General features: G+C 48.8%; 1 protein-coding gene across 9 annotated transcripts in view; it reads right to left on the reverse strand.

Annotated features, from left to right (window-relative positions):
- GAS7 (growth arrest specific 7) overlaps positions 1–21,514 on the reverse strand; it is a 222,686-nt gene that overhangs the window by 37,071 nt on the left and 164,101 nt on the right. For all 9 annotated transcript variants that reach the window (XM_039501440.1, XM_039501438.1, XM_039501439.1 and 6 more), the window contains 2 exons: positions 8,671–8,760; positions 4,665–4,780 (listed from right to left, as the gene is read on the reverse strand). In XM_039501440.1, coding sequence (XP_039357374.1) covers positions 4,665–4,780; positions 8,671–8,760 — 206 coding nt within the window. The remainder of the gene's footprint in view (positions 1–4,664; positions 4,781–8,670; positions 8,761–21,514) is intronic.

Below are 21,514 nucleotides of genomic sequence, written 5' to 3' on the forward strand. Positions count from 1 at the left end.
GAGAACGAGGGAGGCAGGCCCTGGCGAGGTTGGAGTCGAGGACCGCTCCTATGAACTCCAATCGCTGTGCCGGAAGTAATTGGGACTTCTCGGTGTTGACGAGGAGGCCGAGAGACCGGAACAGGTGCAGTATCTCTGAGAGCTGAGCTGTCACCAGCTCTTGAGAGCGTCCACGGATCAGCCAGTCGTCGAGATATGGGTATACGTGGATTCTGCGATGACGGAGAGCTGCGGCTACGACTGCCATGCACTTGGTGAACACCCTCGGGGCAGTGGAGAGGCCGAAGGGTAACACCGCAAACTGGTAGTGGGTCTCGTTGACCGTGAAGCGCAGGAAGCGTCTGTGGGGGGGGTAAATCGCCACATGAAAGTAAGCATCCTTCATGTCGAGGGCGGCAAACCAGTCTCCCGGATCCAAGGAAGGGATAATGGTCCCCAAGGTTACCATCCGAAACTTGAGCTTGCAGAAGTATCTGTTCAGCTCTCGGAGGTCTAAGATGGGACGAAGACCTCCTTTCGCCTTGGGGATGTGGAGTAGAATCCCCTGCCCCGCCTGCAGGGAGGCACCTCCTCGATGGCACCCACGCTCAGCAGAGACTGCACCTCCTGTATGAGGACTTGCTCGTGAGAGGGGTCCCTGAAGAGGGACGGAGAAGGTGGGTGGGAGGGGGGGGGCGAAATAAACTGTAGGCGGTAGCCGTGCTGGATGGTGCTGAGGACCCAGCTGTCTGATGTTATAGCAGACCACGCCGGAAGGAAGCAGGCAAGGCGACTGGAAAACAAAAGGGATGGATCCTGGGGGGAGAGTGATGGGCCGTCCTCGGGCGTCCCGTCAAAAGGCCGGCTTTTGAGCTTGCGGGGCCTTGGACGAGTTCTGCGCCTGGTTGCGCCGCCCCCCTGACGGTCTACGGCGGAAGGGGGCCGTTCGGCGGTTGTTAAACGGCCGAGTCCTGGCCTGGTTGAAGGGTCGGTAGGGCTGCTGGCGGAACGAACGCCTCTGCGTGGCCGGCGTGTGCATACCTAGCGTTCGTATCGCAACCCTCCCATCCTTTAGGGACTGGATTCTGGCATCCGTTTTCTCAGAAAACAGCCCCTGCGTGTCAAATGGGAGGTCCTGGAGGGTGTACTGGACCTCAGGTGGGAGGGTGGAAGACTGTAGCCACGCAATGCGGCGCATCGTCACCCCGGATGCTACCGTTCGAGCCCCTGAGTCCGCTGCGTCCACGGCCGCTTTGATCAGGGTTCTGGAGGCTAACTTGCCCTCCTCCAGCAGCGCTGAGAATTCGGGGCGGGAGTCCTGAGGGGTTAGCTCCGTGAATTTTGCAAGGCACCCCAAGATATTAAAAGCATATCTAGATAACAGGGCCATCTGGCTGGCGATGCGGAGTTGGAGACCTCCCGCCGAATAGATTTTACGCCCTAATAAGTCCATGCGCCGGGCGTCTTTCGACTTCGGCGCAGCGGCAGGTTGTCCGTGCCGTTCGCGGTCATTGACCGACTGGACCACCAGCGAGTCCGGGGTGGGGTGTACATACAAGTATTCGTATCCCTGGGGCGGGACGGAATACTTCCTTTCGACGCCTCGCGCCGTGGGGGCAACGGAGGAAGGCGACTGCCAAATAGTGGCACTGTTCTTTTGAATGGTGCGAATAAATGGGAGCGCCACTCTGACAGGGGCGTCATCTCCCACAACGTCCGTAATCGGGTCCTCGACTTCTTGCACCTCCTCTATGGGCAAATTAATGGCCTTTGCCACCCTTCTGAGAAGGTCCTGGTGTGCCCTGAGGTCAATGGGCGGGGGCCCTGATGGCGAGGCCCCTGCTACCGCCTCATCTGGAGAGGACGACGAGGAGTGGCCCGGCAGCACCGCCTCCTGTTGGTGCTCCCCCACCTGGCGATCTGGTGGCAGCGAGTCCTGGCCCAAAGATGGGCCGTGGGCGGCGGCTTGCATCGGTGGAGACGGGGGGGCTCTACTGACGGTGGCCACCGGTACCGACGGTGCCGAGCCCGGCTGCCTGGGTGGCAGGGGAGGCCCCTGTTCATATTGCGCCCAGGGTACCCAATGTCCCCAATACTGGGGTCCATGATCCGGCGGAATGGAACCGGCTCTGAAATCCACCGCACTGCCTTGGGGTGAGGCTACGGAGGGTTCCCTTGAGGGCCAGGGTGGAGCCGTGGCGGTGCCTGGGCGGGCGTCCAGCGCCGGCGTGAGACGACCCTCCGGTGCCGGGGGTCGGTGCCAGGCGTCTCGGGGGTCCAGTGGCGAGCGGGACCTGTGCTGCGCATGGTGCCGGGAGCTGGATCTCCGGTGCCGGGAGCCAGATCTGCGGCGTCGGGAGCTGGATCTCCGGTGCCGAGAAGGGGAGCGGCGGCGGGAGCTCGACGGCGACGCCGGGAGCTCGACGGCGGTGCGGGAACCGGACCTCGGCGAGATCTGCGGCGCCTTGAACGGCTGCGCGAGTCGATGTCCGCGGTGCCTGGGCGCGGACCTGCTGCGGTGCCGGTGACTTCGTGACCGGGACCTGGAGCGCCGCGGGAGTCGACCGGCCCGCGATGGAGAGCGGTGCGGGACTGCGACCGTGCCGGACGCTGAGCGGCGTCGCGATGGCGATCTCCGGCGGGATGGGGAGCGGTGCCTCGGTGACCGTCTCCGGGAGATGGACCGGGATCGAGTCCGGATTCTGGAGCCGCGGTCGCCACGGTCGCCCGGGGATGGAGGGCGCACCATCGCTGGCTTGCCGAGGGACTTGAATGTCCGCACCGGTGGTGCCGGCGGCTGATATGACGGGGCCGTCGCCTCGATCAGTTCTCTCGCCGTCGTGAACGCCTCCGGCGTCGACGGGATCCTCAGCTCCTCCTCGGTGGGCACCGGGGAGCTGGGCGGAGCCGGACTCGACAGGCCATGCGGCGCCGGAGTCAACGGCGCGGTGCACTTCGCGTGCACTGCCTCAGCCTGCACCGTTTTCGTCGGAGGCGGCTGGGCTAACGGCTTCCGCAGCTGTTTCGCGGTGGCCGTCTTCGGCGCCTTGTGCTTCCTCCCCGGGGAGAGGGAGCGGTGCCGGGTCTTTGGTGCCGGCTCGGTGCCGGAGCGGCTCGGTGCAGCCGGAGCGCTGCTCGTCGAGGCGGTTTGCGGTGCCGCTGGAGCTGGCGCCGGAGGTTGGAGTGCAGACTCCATCAGTAAGTGCTTCAGCCTAGAGTCTCTCTCTTTCCTCGTACGAGGCTTAAAGGCTATGCAAATAGAGCACTTATCTGGCCGATGTGACTCTCCGAGGCAGCGGAGACAAGAGTCGTGCGGGTCGCTAACCGGCATAGGCCGCTGGCAAGCCACACAGGGCTTGAAACCCGGTGCTCCGGGCATAAGCCCGCACCGGGGCGGAAGAAAGGGGGAAACCCTCTAATTCCCTAACTATTAACACTATACACTATATATATATACAACTATAAGAAGAACTTAACTAACTACTAACACTATCTACACTAGAACTATGGAGAAACACTAGGGTTGTGGAGGTAAGGGAGCACTCCACTGTTCCAACTGGCCGTCACGGGCGGGAAGAAGGAACTGAGGAGCGGACGGGCCGGCTGAGGTATATAAGGGGCGCCATGACGGCGCCACTCCAGGGGGCGCCAGCCGGCCCGCCGGAGTTGCTAGGATAAAAATGTTCCGGAGAGCCGTGCACGCACGGCACGCACACCTACATGGAATGCATAGGAGCAATCACTCGAAGAAGAAACATGATTTCCCTTTGTTTATTCTTCACCAACATATCCTGTTTATCTGTGTGTCTGATAGTTCTGTTTCAACCAATTTGCCGGGTACTTAAGTTAGGCTAACTGACCTATAATTGCCAGGATCACCTCTGAAGCCCTTTTTAAAAATTTATATTACCATTAGCTATCCTCTAGACATATGGTACAGAGGCTGATTTGAGCAACAGTTTATACATCACAGTTAGTAGTTCTGCAACTTCACATTTGAGTTCCTTCACACCTCTTGGGTGAATACCATCTGGTACTGATGACTCATTACTGTTTAATTATCAATTTGTTCCAAAATCCCCTTGACTGACACCTCAATCTGGGACAGTGTCTCAGATTTGTCACCTAAAAAGAACGGCCCAGGTGTGGAAATCTCCCCCACATCCTCTGAAGTGAAGACCGATTCAAATAATTCATTTAGCTCCTTGCAATGGCCTTATCTTCCTTGAGTGCTCCTTTAGCACCTAAATTGTCTCATATTTCAAGCATGGAATTTCTATCCATAGAGATTCTATGGTACACTTTGATTCATTCAAGATTTTCACTTTATTTGACTCTAGGCTTTCTTTCACATGTATTGCCACTCCCCCACCAATACGACCTATTCTGCCATTCCTATATGTTTCGTATCCTGGTATTACTGCATACCATTGATTATCCTCATTACACCAAGTTAAGTGACTCACAAACCTTAAAGAGACATGGGAAGTCTAAAGCTAATAGGTGCACTGAAGGAGAACATTTTTTGGCAAAAATTGGAGAGTTTGGATGGATGGTGATGAAATTAAACATCTGTATGTGTTTCATAAAATATGCACAACTTCCAGAGTTCAGGCTATGTGCTCGATTCATGGAAATAAAGTGATTACAAGAAATATTAAACTCAACAGAAAGCTTCCAATTACCTTTCTCGAACAAACTCTGCCATTTCTTTTTGCATTTGTTTCCCCTTGAGTTGCTTTTGGAGCAGAATTTCAAACCCCGATACTGTGTTGTTCCCTTGCGGATCCTTCTTATCAGCCTGGAAGAGAAATAGCAGCTAGGATATGTACAACACAAGACATGTCATGGCTCCTAGAATCCTAACTACAGCAATGCTGCCAAAAGATGGCATTCCAGGGGTGGGAACAGCTGCTTTTCTTCACAGGAGGCTCCTCCTGGGATCAAAGCTGCTGATCAGAACGTTAAAAACACTTTGAAATGTGTCTCGGAAGACCATTAAATGACTTCCTCCCCTCTGCTCAGCATCTACTCCATCAGTGCCTGATGGAATGTACCCAGTGTGACAGCCCTTTCAGTGTGTAAAAGACCACCTCATTTCATGGGCTAATAATAATGCCATTCATTCAGTCTTTCAATCATTGTTTGTTTCGTTACTTGGCCCAGTTCATCCCTAGGATAATTCTATTGACTTTGGAGCAGGTTGGAGTCCCCTCTCTCTGTTTCATTTTCACCTTTTCTCTTTTCCTCTTCCCTACACTTTCGATTGTCTAATTCCACCTCCCATCTCTCTGGGGCATAGGGGATATTTTAAGAATTGCTATGCTTTTTGCCTCACTGTGCTGCATGCTGTACTCACATATATAGTAAAGACAGCAGTCATCAAAAAGCAAGATGATCAGGGCTTGGATGAGAGTTTTGGCTGTGATGACAGGCTGGATCCTGGAGAAGCTGTGCAGGAAGAAGTGGCAAGTGACGTGGCTGATGTGTAGATCAACAGAGAGGGCTGAGGCAAAGATGGAGTCAAGGTTGCTAGTCTGAATGACAGGGAAGGTGGTGGTGCTGTCCATCATGACAGCGAAATGGGGAAGATAGAAGGGCTGGGGGGGGGGGGGGAATCAGGAGTTCCATTCTGGCCAGGTCCAGAGCAGAGAGGTAGCTCTGCGAGTCATCAGCATGAAGAGAGGACATGGGCTGAATGCTAGCCTTGGATGATGGAGATGTGAGTTCCCATCTGCTCTGCCACAGACTCCATGCGTGATCTTAGGCAAGACCCTTAGGGCCATATTCTTAAAGGTGTTCAGGTGCCTAAAGATGCAAAGAGGCGCCTTGTAGAACTGCCAAAAGCACCAGGATGCCTAACTCCTATTGATGTAAACATCTTTGGAGAAAGCTTTAGAAATCTGGCCCTACCTCCCTTAGGCCCCTTTGGAAAGTCCAACCTTAGGGTATGTCTACATGACAGATGCTACAGTGGCACAGCTATGGAGCTGCAGCTATGCCAGTGTACACCATAGTGCAGACGCTTGCTACAGCGGCAGAAAGGGTTTTTCCATTGCTGTAGTAAATCCCTACCACTGAAAGGCAGTAGCTAGGTCAATGGAAGGATTCTTGTGTTGACATAGCAATGTCTACACTGGGGCTTAGGTAAGTTAGTCTCTCAGAGTGTGAATTTTTCACAAACCTGAAGGATGTACCTAGGTTGACCTAAATGTTAGGTGTAGACCAGGCTTTAATGTCTCTGGGCCTCAGTCCCTATCTGTACAATGGGGATAACAGCGCTGCCCTACCTAACAGGGGTATGTGAGAATCAATACATTAAAAATTGTGGGGTGCTCAGATACTGTGGTGATGTCGGCCAGATAAATACCATAGATAGGTAAAGATGATAATCAAAGCGGTGTTTGTAGATGAGATCACCAAGAGAAGAGCAGGGAACCACATCTTGTGTCTTATTCATAGGCTCATAAAAGAATGTATTGCCATGTCAGACCTTTTCCATACTTATACTCCCATCTCAGCCAGGTGCATAACACTTGGGAAGAGGTTCCTCTCAAGCAGGGCATGCGTTTAGGGTGCTTTGAATGTCAATTGCTGAAATTGCCTTGCTGCTAGAGCAATGTGCAGTAAAGTGCACAAATGTCAGACAGTAACCCATAAGCTACGACTTGCATCTAGCACTTCCAGGAAACAAACCTGGGAGGTAAGTGAAGAAATTCTTAATTATTTAGAGCTTTCAGTGTCTGTCATCTGGACACCAGTAATAGCTTCTCTCACTGACCAGGAGAGGCCTCTGTGTCATTCATCATGTTGGGGGTATTTTTCTCTGGCTCTGTGCCATTTGAGCTACACCACTGTCAGCCATTGGCAGCTCTGTTACTAAATCTGCTGGGAAACTCTTTCTGTAGTTCTGTACATGGTTCTGAGCATGGCCAGCCTCAGGCAATGGCTGTTTTATTGTGGGCATCACCTTGGGATCTATTATGCCAAATGTCACTTTGAAACTCTGAATAATGGTGGAGCATGTCAAATAATGGAATTTCCATCCCACAGGAAATGCTGAGATCTTTGAAATTTTGTTTTGCCTCAAGTGGGGACCCAAAGCTGAAGTCTCTACATTTTTCATAAATGAAATATTCTGAAACATTTCATTCATCATTTCAGCTATTCTGTTCTATCATAAAAGTAAAATGATAAAGTCAAATAAAACATTTCGATAATTTCCAATTGAAAATTTAGATGAAATTGATTTGCGACCCGAAAACATTTTGATTTGGTTGAGCCAGCATTTTCTGACAGAAGCTATCTCACCAGCTGTACAGCTCCTGCATTTTGGCATTCAGCTCCTCAGGCCGGCACCATTTCCCAAGATTGTTGGGGATGGGGGAAGACAGAGACAGGGAGGGTACTGCAAGCTAGACATGTTTTCCATTCTTTGGTTCTTGTCCCCAAGACTTCAGCTGGAGTGACTCTGGCTTTGTACTCCGCATATCTGTTAGCTGAGCTGCAGTGCACTGAGATTTACATTCAGACGATTCCCAGGTAATGTTCAGGGGGGCTGCTCAGCATCCCCTGTGCAACAGACGTCAGTGTCTTAAGTATTTTCCACACGTTCTTCTTTTCTGGCGTTGGGCTTGACATCAGCAGAATGTGATCCGCCTCATCTCCCATAGTACAGACGGGGAGATGGTGGCCCCAGTCCTGCAACTGGTTCGGCAAAGCATCAGTACCTATCCTGGTGCTCATCACAATTATTAGCAAGTCCTGATACAACATGAAACTACTCAGAATGGCTTATCCCCTTTGGCCAGGCTGATATATCAGCAGAGTTTCAGTTCACTAGAAAGGTTACAGGAGACACTGACCCATCTCCCTTCACAAGAATTACTGTGTGTCTACAGAAGCATTCTTTTAGGAGTTTCCTGCTGTTTCTTTACCATTAAGGTAGGTTTTTTCTCTGCCTCCTGTGTTTCTTGCCCCCTCCTTTCTGAAGCTCCTTGCTGCTGCTGCTGCCGTGCATCCAATTTTCTGATTGACTGAGACTCCTCTGACTCCTCTCACTGGAGTTTGGACTTTTCTCTGCCCTCCCTACCTGCCCATCCAGCGGGAGCTTTTCCTGCCCTCTCAGACTGTCTCTGTAACCCACACACCTTCTGGGTGTGGGGCTCTGTCCCATCTAGTGGCACCAAGATCACTTAGAGAGAGATTAATGAGTCTGCTCTACAGGCTTAGCTAACAGCCATATCGCTTTTAGCTCATGCAGTAGCGGCTCATGCACTAAGCTCCAGAGGTCAGCGGGCAGGATTGAACCTTGGGCAGTGGAATCTGTCGGAGTTACATCAGCACCTTAGCTGCTCCCTCTCTCCTCAGTGCAGCCTGCTCTGGTGGTTGGGTCTGAGGCTAACAAACACTCCACTCTCCCTGCAGGAGCGATGTTCCCTCCCTTGAGCCTTTCCATTGTTTTCTCTTTGCTCTGGAGAGCACCTCTAGCACCACACCATGCCCTGTGCTTTATTAAAGGTCCTGCAGAAGTGACCAGCAGAGCTGGTGCTGCTCCTTGCAGTGTGTCTTTTTCAGCACCTTGCCACACTGAATTCTGATTTGCTCTGTAACACAAACCTAGCAATTTGTTCTGCTCTTCCTGAAACTCAGAAGTTGCAGCGTGTGACATGTGGCTGGCTGCCTACTTACCCAGAAATAATCACAGTAGCTCCATTCAGTGGGTTTCAGCAACTGCTGTTCTTGCATTGTGTCTGGGTGGGGAAAAGTCACGCAGTTTATCTGCGAAAAACAAGCAAAAGGCCTGTCAGACAGGGCAGGTACAAAACAATGAAATGCTAGTGAATTAATAAGAAGAAAGTGAGTGAAATTTGTGCACCTCCAAACCAGCACATCTAGGTGACATGCATCTCACTGTCAGAGAAGTAGCTGTTCAGTTTGCTGAATTATAGACAATGATATTTGGAAAGACACAGAGGTAGTGACAGCTCGGATGAAAGCAAATATAGTACCCATTTTCAAAAAATGAAAGAAGTCAGATTCTGGCAACTGCCATCCAGTGTGTTTAACCTGTATCTCTAATGAAACAGTGGAACAAAGATCAAAAGAATCTAAAGAATAACAGAACCATGAGAAACAGGCAGAACTGAGGGTTTTACAAATTGCACATCACCTCAGCCACATATGGTTACTTTGGTGTTTGACAGAATCACATTTTTTGTTATTCCTATTGCGCAGGATAATTTACATGTGTCCAAAGAACATTCAAATGAAAGCCCCAGTCCTGCCAAATGCCCTGTAGGCCACTCTGAAGTCAACTAGGCTTCATGTAGGTGCCCACACAGAGCAGTTTCCAAGACAGCGGCTATTGCACAGCAATTAACAGCAACTAAGAATGTGCAAGGAAGGCCAAGGGTTAGAGCAATAAAACCTAGCAGCTTTTTCAGAGCTTGTCTATGCTTGAAAATTAATTCTGATTGAGATGGGGTGTAAATGCAAAACGCAGTTACTATTCTGGAATAACCCCATGTGTGAATACTCTTATTCCAGAATAAGAGCACCTTGTTCCTCTTCAGTTTAATCCACTTTGAAAGCAAATTAAGCGTAACAGGAACAAAGCGCTCTTATTCCGGAATAAGAATGTCCATACCTGGAGTTATTCAGGAATACCTAATCTAGAATCATAGAAGATTAGGGTTGGAAGAGACCTCAGGAGGTCATCTAGTCCAACTCCCTGCTCAAAGCAGGACCAACACCAACTAAATCATCCCAGTGAGGGCTTTGTCAAGCCGGGACTTAAAAAGCTCTAAGCATGGAGATTACACCACCTCCCTAGGTAACCCATTCCAGTGTTTCACCACCCTCCCAGTGAAATAGTTTTTCCTAATATCCAGCCTACACCTCCCCCACTGCAACTTGAGATCATTGCTCCTTGTTCTGTCATCTGTCACCACTGAGAACAGCCGAGCTCCATCCTCTTTGGAACCCCCCTTCAGGTAGTTGAAGGTTGCTATTAAATCCCCCTTCACTCTTCTCTTCTGCAGACTAAATAAGCCCAGTTCCCTCAGCCTCTCTTCATAAGTCATGTGCCCCAGTCCCCATATCATTTTCGTTGCCCTCTGTTGGGCTCTCTCTAATTTGTCCACATCCTTTCTGTAGTGGGGGCCCCAAAACTGCATGCAATACTGCAGATGTGGCCTCACCAGTGCTGAATAGAGGGGAATAATCACTTCCCTCAATCTGCTGGCAATGCTCCTACTAATGCAGCCCAATATGCCATTAACCTTCTTAGTAACAAGGGCACACTGCTGACTCATATCCAGCTTCTTGTCCACTGTAATCCCCAAGTCCTTTTCTGCAGAACTGCCGCTTAGCCAGTCAGTCCCCAGCGTATAGTAGTGCATGAGATTCTTCCGTCCTAAGTGCAGGACTCTGCACTTCTCCTTGTTGAACCTCATCAGATTTATTTTGGTCCAATCCTCCAATTTGTCTAGGTCCCTTTGGACCCTACCCGTACCCTCCAGCATATCTACCTCTCCCCCCATCTTAGTGTCATCCACAAACTTGCTGAGAGTGCAATCCATCCCATCATCCAGATCATTAATGAAGATGTTGAACAAGCCCGATCCCTGGGGTGCTCTGCTTGATACCGGTTGTCAACTAGACATTGAGCCATTGATCACTATCCATTGAGCTTGATGATCTAGCCAGCTTTCTATCCACCTTATAGTCCATTCATCCAGCACAGCTGATCATGGAGACTCAAGGCCACAAACACGCTCCAGAATGGAGTACACAAGAGATGCTAGATCTTATTGCTGTGTGGGGAGAAGAGTCTGTGCAGGCACAGTTCCGATCCAGCAGAAGAAATGCTGACATCTATGCCAAGATTGTGCGGGATATGGGGGAGAAGGGCTACACCAGGGACACGCAGCAGTGCCGTGTGAAAATAAAGGAGCTTCGGCAAGCGTACCAGAAGACAAGGGAGGTGAATAATTCCTCTGGTTCTGCCCCACAGACATGTCACTTTTATGAGGAGCTGCTTGCGATTCTCAGCGGTGACCTCATCACTACCCCAAAACGCTCCTAGGAGCTCTGGGCGACCTCGAGCAACAACGAGGAGGACATTGCTGACAAGAGGAGGAGGAGGAGGAGAATGTGAGGCAGGCACGTGGAGGATTCCCGCTCCCTGACAGCCAAGAACTGTTTTTAACCCTGGAGCCCATCCCTTCAGAGGACCAGTTGGCGGTGCAGCGTGATGCCAGGGAAGGCACATCTGGTGAATACACATTGCCAATCAAACTGTAGGGGTTACATGCTATTAATATTTAATCTCAACAAAAAAGTAGGTGTAGTAGGTATCGGTGGCCACTCCAGCTACACAGAGGATGCTCTCTGAAAAAAAGACTGTTTATGTGTACGGGGATGGCCCAGGAATCCTTCATGGAGATCTCTAGGAAGCTTTCATGAAAGTACTCCGCAATCCTTTGCAGAGGGCTTCTGGGAAGGGCTGCCTTATTTTGTCCACCATGGTAGGACACTTTCCCATGCCACTCCAGTTTTACCTCTGCTGGCATCATTGCAGCATAAGGACACAGCATTGTAGCATAAGGACCAGGTCTCTACCCAGACACTTGCAGCATTTGCTCTGTTACTCTCAGGAGAGTGATAGCGCATAGGGGAGAAATGGGGGAAGTTTTCAATGCTAGCCCTTAAACTGCAAACAATTCAACAAGTAATTCACCCCGTTTGGTGAAATCTGCATCACACAACGATGTTTTCCCAAACGTGCTGTGGTTGTGGTTGTAAGAGATAACTGTGTATTGCAAGCAGAATTGAAAAAAAAAAAAGGAGGGCAGCTTCCTGTTTGTCTCCTTTCCCCTCCAACCCGGTGCTGCTTTTTTTTAAAAAATTAACTATTTGGGGGCTTTACACCGGTGCCTCTCCTCAGGTTGCTAGGGGAAAGGGAATCTAAGGATGTCTTCACAAAAGCAGCAGCACACCCATGCCTCGTGTCGTTACTCACCATGGCCGGAGCAGCAAACCGACTCTTGCAGTAGCCAGCGGTTGTGATTACATTGTGGTTTGCAGTGAAGTGTATTGATGGGTGTGTTTTTTTTAATAAAAAAAAATTAACCTTGCACCAGAAACAATCTATGCACTATCAATGCTACCCTGGTGCTTTGCATTCCTTGCAGCTGAAAACTAGTCTGTCGACGCACACTGGTACAGAGACATTCCCAGATTTGAAGGCGCAAAAAAGAAGATTTGGGAGGACATGTTCAATGAGTTAATGCACGCCCCCAGAGTGACAAGACGGAGCTCAGAGCATGGAGGATTGCACTGTCCGAGAACCTGGACATGGACAGGGAGGACTGGAGAGCATGCAGGGAACAAGAGCAGGAGGAGATGCTGCGGATTATGAAGGAGTAATCAGACATGTTGAGGCCTCTGGTTGAGGTTCAAGAAAGGCAGCTGGATGCTAGAGTCCTTCTGCAGCCTATGCTGAATCTGCTGCCATAATCACCCAGTTCTACATCCTCCTCCCGCAAACATCCTATGAGGAGGAGGACGGGGAATTCGGTATCCCTTGCACTTAACACCAGGGGAGGGTACAAGGACCAGAAGGTGCCCATTCCCAGACCTTTGATAGTTACTGTAGTGCATCTGTAAGCAAGTGTTCCTTGTTTCTCGCACCACAGTGTTAAAGGTATACCAATCTCCTAGAACTGGAAGGGACCTTGAAAGGTCATGGAGTCCAGCCCCCTGCCTTCACTAGCAGGACCAATTTTTGCCCCACATCCCTAAGTGGCCCCCTCAAGGACTGAACTCACAACGCTGGGTTTAGCAGGCCAATGCTCAAACCACTGAGCTATCCCTGCTTTTGCCCCAGATTATCTTACTTTTCTTTGCTGTCTCTGTGTGTTTGTGTGCATAATAAAACTTAACAGATTGAGGAGAAAAGGCTATTTTTTCATTCAACACCCAGTGGTTGGTGAGGTGGAGTTCACAGGGGAGAAAATGCAATGGAGAGGACAGTTTGGTAAGGAACACAGATAAGTGTCACATGACTCTGGCTCATTGCTGAAACTGGTTTTCAAAGCCTCATGGAGATGGAGAGTTCCTTGATGTGCTGTTCTTATTGCCCTGGTGTCTGGCTGCTCAAAATTGGCTGCCAAGCAATCTGCCTCAACCCCCCACCCCAGCGGAAACTTTTCTCCCTTTGTTTCACAGGTATTATGGAGCACACAGAAGGCAGCAATAACAATGGGGATATTACTTTCACTGAGGTCTAACGTAGTAAGCAAACAATACCAGCAACCTTTTAAATGTCCAAAAGCACATTCCACCACCATTCTGCACTTGCTTAGCCTATGGGTGAGCCCTTACTGCTGTCCAGGCTGCCTGTGTATGGCTTCATGAGCCATGGGAGCAAGGGGTAGGCTGGGTCTCCCAGGATCACAATTGGCATTGCAACATCACCAATGGTTATTTTGCAGTCTGGAAAGAAAGTACCTGTTTGCAGCTTTCTGAACAGACCTGTGTTCTTAACATATGCACGTGCCATGCACCTTTCCCCAACCATCCCATGTTGATATTGGTGAAATGGCCCCTATGATCCACCAGCACTTGAAACACCATTGAGAAATATGCCTTTTGGTTTATGTACTCTTTGGCAAGGTGGTCTGGTGCCAAGATAGGGATATGCATTCCATCTACTGCCCCACTGCAGTTAGGGAACCTCATCACGGTAAAACCATCCACTATGTCCTGCACCTTGCTCAGAGTCACTACCCTTCTTAGCAGAAGTCTGTTGATGGCCTTGCAAACTTGGATCATAACAGATCCCATGGTAGATTTACTCACTCCAAATTGATGACCCATTGACTGGTAGCTGTCTGGCACTGCAAGCTTCCACAATCCCCACTTGCTTCTCAACTGTCAGAGCAGCTCTCATTTTAGTATTGCTGCGCTTCAGGGCTGGGGAAAGCTCTTCACACAGTTCTGGAAAGTGGCCTTACACATTCAGAAGTTCTGCAGCCACTGCTCGTCATCCCACAGCTGCATAACAATGCGGTTCCACCAGTCAGCGCTTGTTTCCCAGGCCCAGAAACGGTGCTCAACCGCATCAAGGTGATGCATGACTGTTGCCAGCAACTGTGAATTGCTCCGCTCTGTTTTTCCAGCAGGGCTGCTTACGTGGCATCACATTGTTCCATGTGGTGGCTCCTGTATCAGCTGTGTAAATACTGCAGGATAAGGCGCGAGGTGTTTATAATGCTCACAACAACAGCATACAGCTGAGCAGGGTCCATGCTTATCATGTTGTGGCATCCGCACGGGTAACCCAAGCTTACAAAAAAAGGTGCGAAAAAGGCTTGGTTTGTTTGCAGTTGATTTCAGGGAGGGAGGGAGAGAGGGAGGTAAGTGTATTATGGGGGGTTAACACCATGTTCCCATGACCACCCACGCCAATGTTTCGTCCCATAAGGCAGTGCAAGCCCAACCCAAAATTCCACTTGGCTACATGCACTGTGGGATAGCTACCCATAGTGCAGTGCTCTGTGCATCGATGCTAGCCCTGCTAGTGGGGATGCATTCCTCCGACACAATGAACATAGTGTAGACATGCAAGATCAACTTGCTTAAATTGGAGGCTCGATGCTGACTTACATGAAGTAGACTTAACTTTGTAGTGTAGACACGACCCAAGTTGTGCCTTACAAATCTCAGAGATGGAAATTGTGACAGGGCATACGTACCTGTTGACTAATATATGCTAGCTAGCATAGATATATATCATATTAATAATATGTGTTAGCCACACCATATAGTTATTAGCATGTATTAAGCACAAATATTACAGCAGTTATATAGCCTAAATGGACTATGATTTTTACATAACCCTGCTCACTTATGCTAAGTATCCCATAACCCCTTGCATTCACTGAAGTAAGTTTTGGCTTGAGCAAATAGGGAAGCTGACAAGATCAGGACAGATGACTGGTTTACCATAGCAACAGAAAGGGAGTTAATCTCACTGGCCTGAATTGGAATGTCCCAAAGGAAGAGGACAAGAGATGTGATTGTTCTACCCTAGTACAAACCTAGGAGGTGCCTTCATGCTCTTTGATACCTGAAATGCTGTGTTCAGAGCAGAGATAAGAGGTAAACTACGATACCAGAAAAACAAGGTAGGAAGTTTCTTGGTTCAATCTAGTTTCAGAGGATGTACACAGTACCTTTTACTAGTGTAACTCCCTTGGGGTTTAGAGAGCATGGCCCCTTTAAATCTTTGTCCGGGGGGGGGGGGAGGGAGGAGCTGATTGTTCCTGGCAGAGGATGTGCTGAGTTTTTTGGGGGGGGGAGGGGCAGGGGCGAGAGCAGGATGAGAGGGAGAGTGACAGGGTGGGTGTGTCTGGGGCTCCAGACAGAAGGGATGCAGCAAGCAGACCCTCACAGAGTGAAGCAGCTGAGAACCTGCCCAAAGCCCAGGAAGGACAGGGTGGCCAACCAGGGACACCCCAGGACAGGAGCCAAGTGGAGCACTGGCCCGAGAAGGACACACCAGAGCTGCACCTAGTATCCCTGCTGACCCAAGTGGTGTGGGGCCGTGAGTACTGGAGCCTGTGAATAAGGAGAGAGGCTGTTAGCTAGTTAAGTGGGGGAGGTTGTCGCTCTGTGTGGCGTTGCAGAAAGTGGCAGAAGAGGGTACCGAAGGGGTTTGCTGGGAAAGATTATTGGAGCAGAAGATGACCAGGAGCACCCAAGACTCACCACTGGACTGGAACTCTGCCCAGGACTCCTGATCTCTGAGTGCAGACGCATTGCTGGGTTTCTGCCCTTTCAGACTGTGGTACTGAAGAAGAACTCTTCCATCGACCTAGCTACCTCTGCTCTAGGAGGTGGATTACCTATATGAACAGAAAAAACCCTTCTGTTGCTCTAGGAAGTGTCTACACTGTGGCGCTACGGAGGCATAGCTGCACTGATGTAGTTGCACTGTAGCACATGTGCAGATATGGCCTCATTCGGAAAAGAACCTGCTGTGAGATTCTCCTCAGTGCTGTCACAGCAACAACGATGGGCACTTGGACATGCAGATGAGACAGACAGGATCCAGACAAAGTGAGTTTCCATTAAACAAAGGGAGGAGAAACAGCTTTGTACCACAGTAAACAGATCTTCAGTTACTAGGGAAACGAAGTCCTTTGTTGTTGTTATACGTGCTGTTTTCAAAGCCATTGTGGATGATGGAGGAGTCCTGGGGTTTCTTTTAAAGCTGTCTGAGTTTTAAAAAATAATAAATACTTACGAATGACTTTCCTTGTGTTTTGCAGTAAGATTTGATAGTAAAAACATCAACAAGAAAACTGCTTCCTCTCAATAGAAAGTACAGAGACTCTATCAGGTGTGGTGAGAAAATACTCAGATATATTGCCAAATTCACTGGGTTCAACTGTTCTTGGATAAGTTATCCTAAAATTGAAAACCAATGTGCACAGTCTAGCGCTCACAAGCTCTTGGCTGTGCACACTGCTAAGCAACCCTACAATAATAAATGAGGTGCTGGGCTGCACACAGCACTGCTGAGCAAACCTATATTAACAAGTGAAGTGCTTGGATGTGCACGCCGCTACTGAGCAACCCTACAATAACAAAACAAAGTGTACGATTAAATATGGGGCAAAGCTGTGGAAAGGAAGCAGATTGCAGCCATAAACTCTAATCTCTGTCTTGACCTGCTGATCACTGTGGTATCAAGAGATTTATGCAATATATTGTTCTATATGTACTCAGTGTATCCATCTGTGAATAGCCCCAGCAAAATCAATGGGACTGCTCCGTGCTCATAGGCTTTTGCAGGCTCCAGCTCTTCACTGTGCCAATGACCCCCTCTTCAGTTATCTCTTCCAACTTGTCCTTTTTCTCCCTTTCCCCCTCACTCACTTTTCCACTTTTCCACAGGGATTCCAGGGGGCTAGATTTTATATTTAAAATTATTTTTAAAAGGTCTCTCTTGTATCATATTTCATAGAATTTAAATGGTATTCTATTATTTCATAGAATATCAGGGTTGGAAGGAACCTCAGGAGATCTATCTAGTTCTAGTCCAACCCCCTGTTCAAAGCAGGACCAACCCCCAATTAAATCATCCAACAGATTTTTGCCCATATCCCTAAATGGGCCCCTCAGAGATTGAACTCACAACCCTGGGTTTTGCAGGCCAATGCTCAAACTACTGAGCTATCCCTCCCCCACAAAAGAGCAGAAGCCACCCTCTCCATCCTGCACCCAGAGTGGCCAGCATGGGGCTTGAACCCATGACCTCGGTGTTACTAGCACCATGCTTTAACCAGCTGAGTTAGCCATAGCATGAAATGGGAACAATTTTCCAAAGAGCAGCAATACAAAGGAAAACAAACTCCAGAGGTTTTATACAGTACATGTCGAACAGTACAGCCCTGGTAAACACGTTTGACTTTTTGCAGAAAACAACTGTTTACCTCTAGCAATGGCTTTTTTGTTCCTCCCTTTCCCATCCCCAAGTACTCCAGCTTCTCTAAAGGCTTCTGGGTGTGATCTGTGCTAAGCACAGCTAAGGCAAGGCACTGTACAGTCTCTTTACATTTATGTCAGGTGGAAAGTCTATTCATTTTTTGAATTGTTAAAGGGCTTTACAGAGACAAATTCCTGCCAAGTGACTCAGCAATAACTCTGAAATGCACAAGTCTTGTCTTCTTTACCTCTACCTCAAGGAGCTGCTCTTGGACCAAATCATATCATCAGCTGGAGGGATTTTCAGAGGATCTTAGGACTGGGCTGGCCAATCTCTTGGAGTTAAGCCTTTTGTCCTCTACACCCAGAACAGAGGAGGATTTGGGGAGCAGCTCTCAGTCCCTGTACACTGGACCATTTACAGCAGATAGAGAATAGTTTAACACCCTATTGGAACTGATTTCTAACACTGCACTTTTCCCCTCTTTGCTTTGATCTCCAAAGTGGATTAGACTGAAAGGACCTTTGAAAAATACTTGGGAAAAGCAGTAAAATGTCAAAAGGCAAAATGAAAGTGTTGCTTCCTGTGTGCAGTCAACTGGGGAGCTCCTGACAGACACTGCCGGGTCGGTATGGCATACTGCCCACGTGAAACGCCCTCTGGGACAAAATGACAATCCCAACATCAATGTAACCCTGTGATTACAATGGGAGTTGCCCACAAAGCAGGAAATACCAGTGTCAAGGGTGTGTGCACACCTTCTACTCTGCCATTGTGCATATGCATTATCACAATGCACTTGGATGACGTGGTCACCTGCTAACATAATGCAATACACAGTGGTTTTCAAATGGGTACTTGTGTCCCTAGGGGTATGCATGCTCTTGTCAGGAAGTATGTGAGAAAAATCCTGCAATGGTGGACAATGCATTTTATTTAGTAAGACTTGGCAATCTAATCATATGTATATTATGACACTATCTCAGAAAGGGGAACGTGGTAGGCTCCATTATTTGGAAAGGGGTGCAACCTAAAAAGTTTGAAAACCACTGCAATACACCATAGCATTGCTGGCCAAACTTCCTGACCCTTCGAGCCACATACAACCATATTCAGAAGTTCAAGAGCCGAGGTGTGCCTGCCGGACTTTGGGGCTTCTGCCTCACAGGATGTGCCTGCCGGGGCTTGGGGCTTCAGCCCACTCCTGCTGAAGCCCCGATCCCCGACAGATGCACCTTGCAGGGCTGAAGCCCCAAGAACACCCTCCCCACTGGCAGAAGCCCCAACCCCACCATTCCCCTGCAAAACAGAGGTCCCGAGCTGCCCTCCCCCTCCCCCAAGTCTGGTAGGTGGAGAATGCTGCAGGGCTCCGCAAGCCGCACTTTAATTGTAAAAGCTGCATGCGGCTCATGAGCCGCGGTTTGGCCATCCTTGTGCCATAGTCACAGTTTCTACAGCCTCTGGTTCTATAGTGTGATGTCCCTGGCACTGTGAGAATGGAAGCCACAATGACCATGTTGGCATTACCTCACACAGCATGCTGGCCCGCCGAACCCCACAGGAGCATGAGACTACTCTATGCTGGAGCCATGAAGGCAGGGGTGGGGGAGGACCCCTGGCTTCCACAGACTGAGAACCAAGCCTATTCCAAACCTCACCCATCCCTGGAATCCCATGAAGCACAAACCCTGCCTGGGTTTACCTTACCGACAGGCCCCTCTTGAACATACTCTTGCACACTGGGCTCAGTCTGACTCCCACCGCGATCAACAAAAGTTTCACCTTTGCCTTCAATGGGAAGAGGAGTGAATCTATGGTTAAGAGAGCTCCCACTACCGCTGGTTCAGCCTGTCAGGCCTCTTCCCTTCCTTGCTTTCATACTGGGAATGAGCTTCAGGAGATGTTGATTTTCCAAGAAACCCAAGACTGCTCTGTCTCTTCCTGTCCTTACTGCCAAGGAAACCAGCCGCGGGTGTGTGTGTGTGAGACACATTTGCTTTAACTACTCTTGCACAGGTGGAGAGAGACATTCCAAGGAACTTAATTTGCAAGCTCAGTAAGCAGCTGCTCCCCTGCCTCCAGGTGCTGATCAAAGATAATAGAAAGAGCAGGTTGCTTTTTCCATGGCCTCTCTTACCACACTATGACCAGCTTCATCTCTTTGCTAGGTCCCTGCAACTCTCCTGTGCACATCTTGTGCTTGGCCAGTTCAGACTCCCTCTTTGTGCACTCCTTCCACAAGTATCTCCATGCTTATCCCCAAACTGCCCCTTAACCCTGGAACATGCTCCCAAGTCCTGTATCCCAAGCCATCTGCCATCTCCCAAACCCAGCTTTTCTCCACAGTCCTTCAGGCAACAATCCTCTAATGTAGCAGTTTCCAAATTCTTCACAGTCGCAACTGACTTTTAGACCACCTGTATTTTCACAAGCACCTCCCACAGTCCTCAACCCCTGAGAATGACTTTCCCAATCTTGCAAATAGGCCAGGTCTTTATAATCCACACAATATCAGCAACAGACACAAAAATGCTCTGTTAGATGCCCCCAACCCCACAACTCTACAATGAGATAAGAAGGCTTCTTTGGTTAACAAATCATTCTGGTTCAGCAGGAAATTAAAACAGCAATTAAAATATAAACAAACAAAATTGAAAAAATGAGGAAGCTGGTAGCAATGACTACAGCTGTTAGGAAATGCAAATTACTGATAAAGATATCAGTGAAAAATCTATGGCCAGTAAGAAGCAATTCTTTAAATGTGTCAAAAACAAATGAAATCCAAACAGTGGTATAGTGCCATTATGATAAGGACATAAAATTATTAACCACGATTCACAAAAGGTAGACGTATTCCACAACTTTTTTTGTTCTGTATTTGGAGAGACGCAAGATGATGTATTAGTATCTATTCTATTCCATCAGTATTTTATTATCATGATGATGAGAAGTGACACAGTTTATAACCTAGATGGACTTTTCAAATCATTGGCAAAAGCCTGGGTTGCTATCTGACTGTGCTTTGCTGCATCATGTATAATATGCCCTGTGTTGTTCAGCATGGTACTCCATGCACCAGAATCAGCTGGACAAGAAAGACTCATTACCTAGCCCAGTGAACACACGTCCTGCTGTTAACAACTAAAGCCTATCACTGACAAGCACCTATTAATCGTATTGGTTAAAGCAGTGGCCCCCAACCTTTTTCGACAAGCCACAGAGGACCGTGGCAGCAGATGAGCATCTGCCGAAATGCCGCCGACAAGCAGCAGCATCCAGAGTCGTCGCCGCTGATTCGGCAGCATTTTGGCAGCGACGCCTCTGGATGACGCAGCTTGTCAGCTGTATTTCGGCGGATGCTCGTCCGCCAGCCAGTACGCAGGTGCACTTAGATGTCCGGCCGGGTGCCATGGCGCCCGCGGGCACCGCGTTGGGGACCCCTGGGTTAAAGTACCATCTAGGGAGACTGCTGCAAAATCTGGAAGAGACAAGAACTTGGTATCACAGCACCCTGAGTGAATTGCCTGAATGAATGAACTCTCTAGCTAACTCAAGGAACCAGTCATTGCAACTGTGCAGATGAGCTGGAGAACAAGCCAGTTCCAACTGATAAGTAGCAAAATGACTTATACACAGTCTTGGAAGGATTAGATTTTTATTAGTAAATGGCCATTTCACCGTAACATATGAAACTGATAAAAATATTTCCATCAATAATAACTGAAATTTATTGACAGGTAATGTAAGAAAAATTATTTAAGAACTTACTAGAGTTTGATTTAAGGATATTTACTTGGTATATTTTAACATGGGATGTTGACAATTTGTGTTTTAACAGTTAAAGCTTTAATTTTTTTGAAACTCAGTGTCTACTGTCTTGAAATAATTATTTACTGAGTTCTCCCTATTGTCTTACTCTCCATAATTTCCCTCACCTGTGAAAATTTAAATTGATAAAAACTGAAGGGAAAAAAAAAAACTTAAAATTAGGGTTACCATATGTCTGGGTTTTCCTGGACACGGCCTCTTTTTTGA

This window comes from Mauremys reevesii, linkage group 15 (genome assembly GCF_016161935.1).
Source record: "Mauremys reevesii isolate NIE-2019 linkage group 15, ASM1616193v1, whole genome shotgun sequence".
In the NCBI taxonomy this organism is placed as follows: domain Eukaryota; kingdom Metazoa; phylum Chordata; order Testudines; family Geoemydidae; genus Mauremys; species Mauremys reevesii.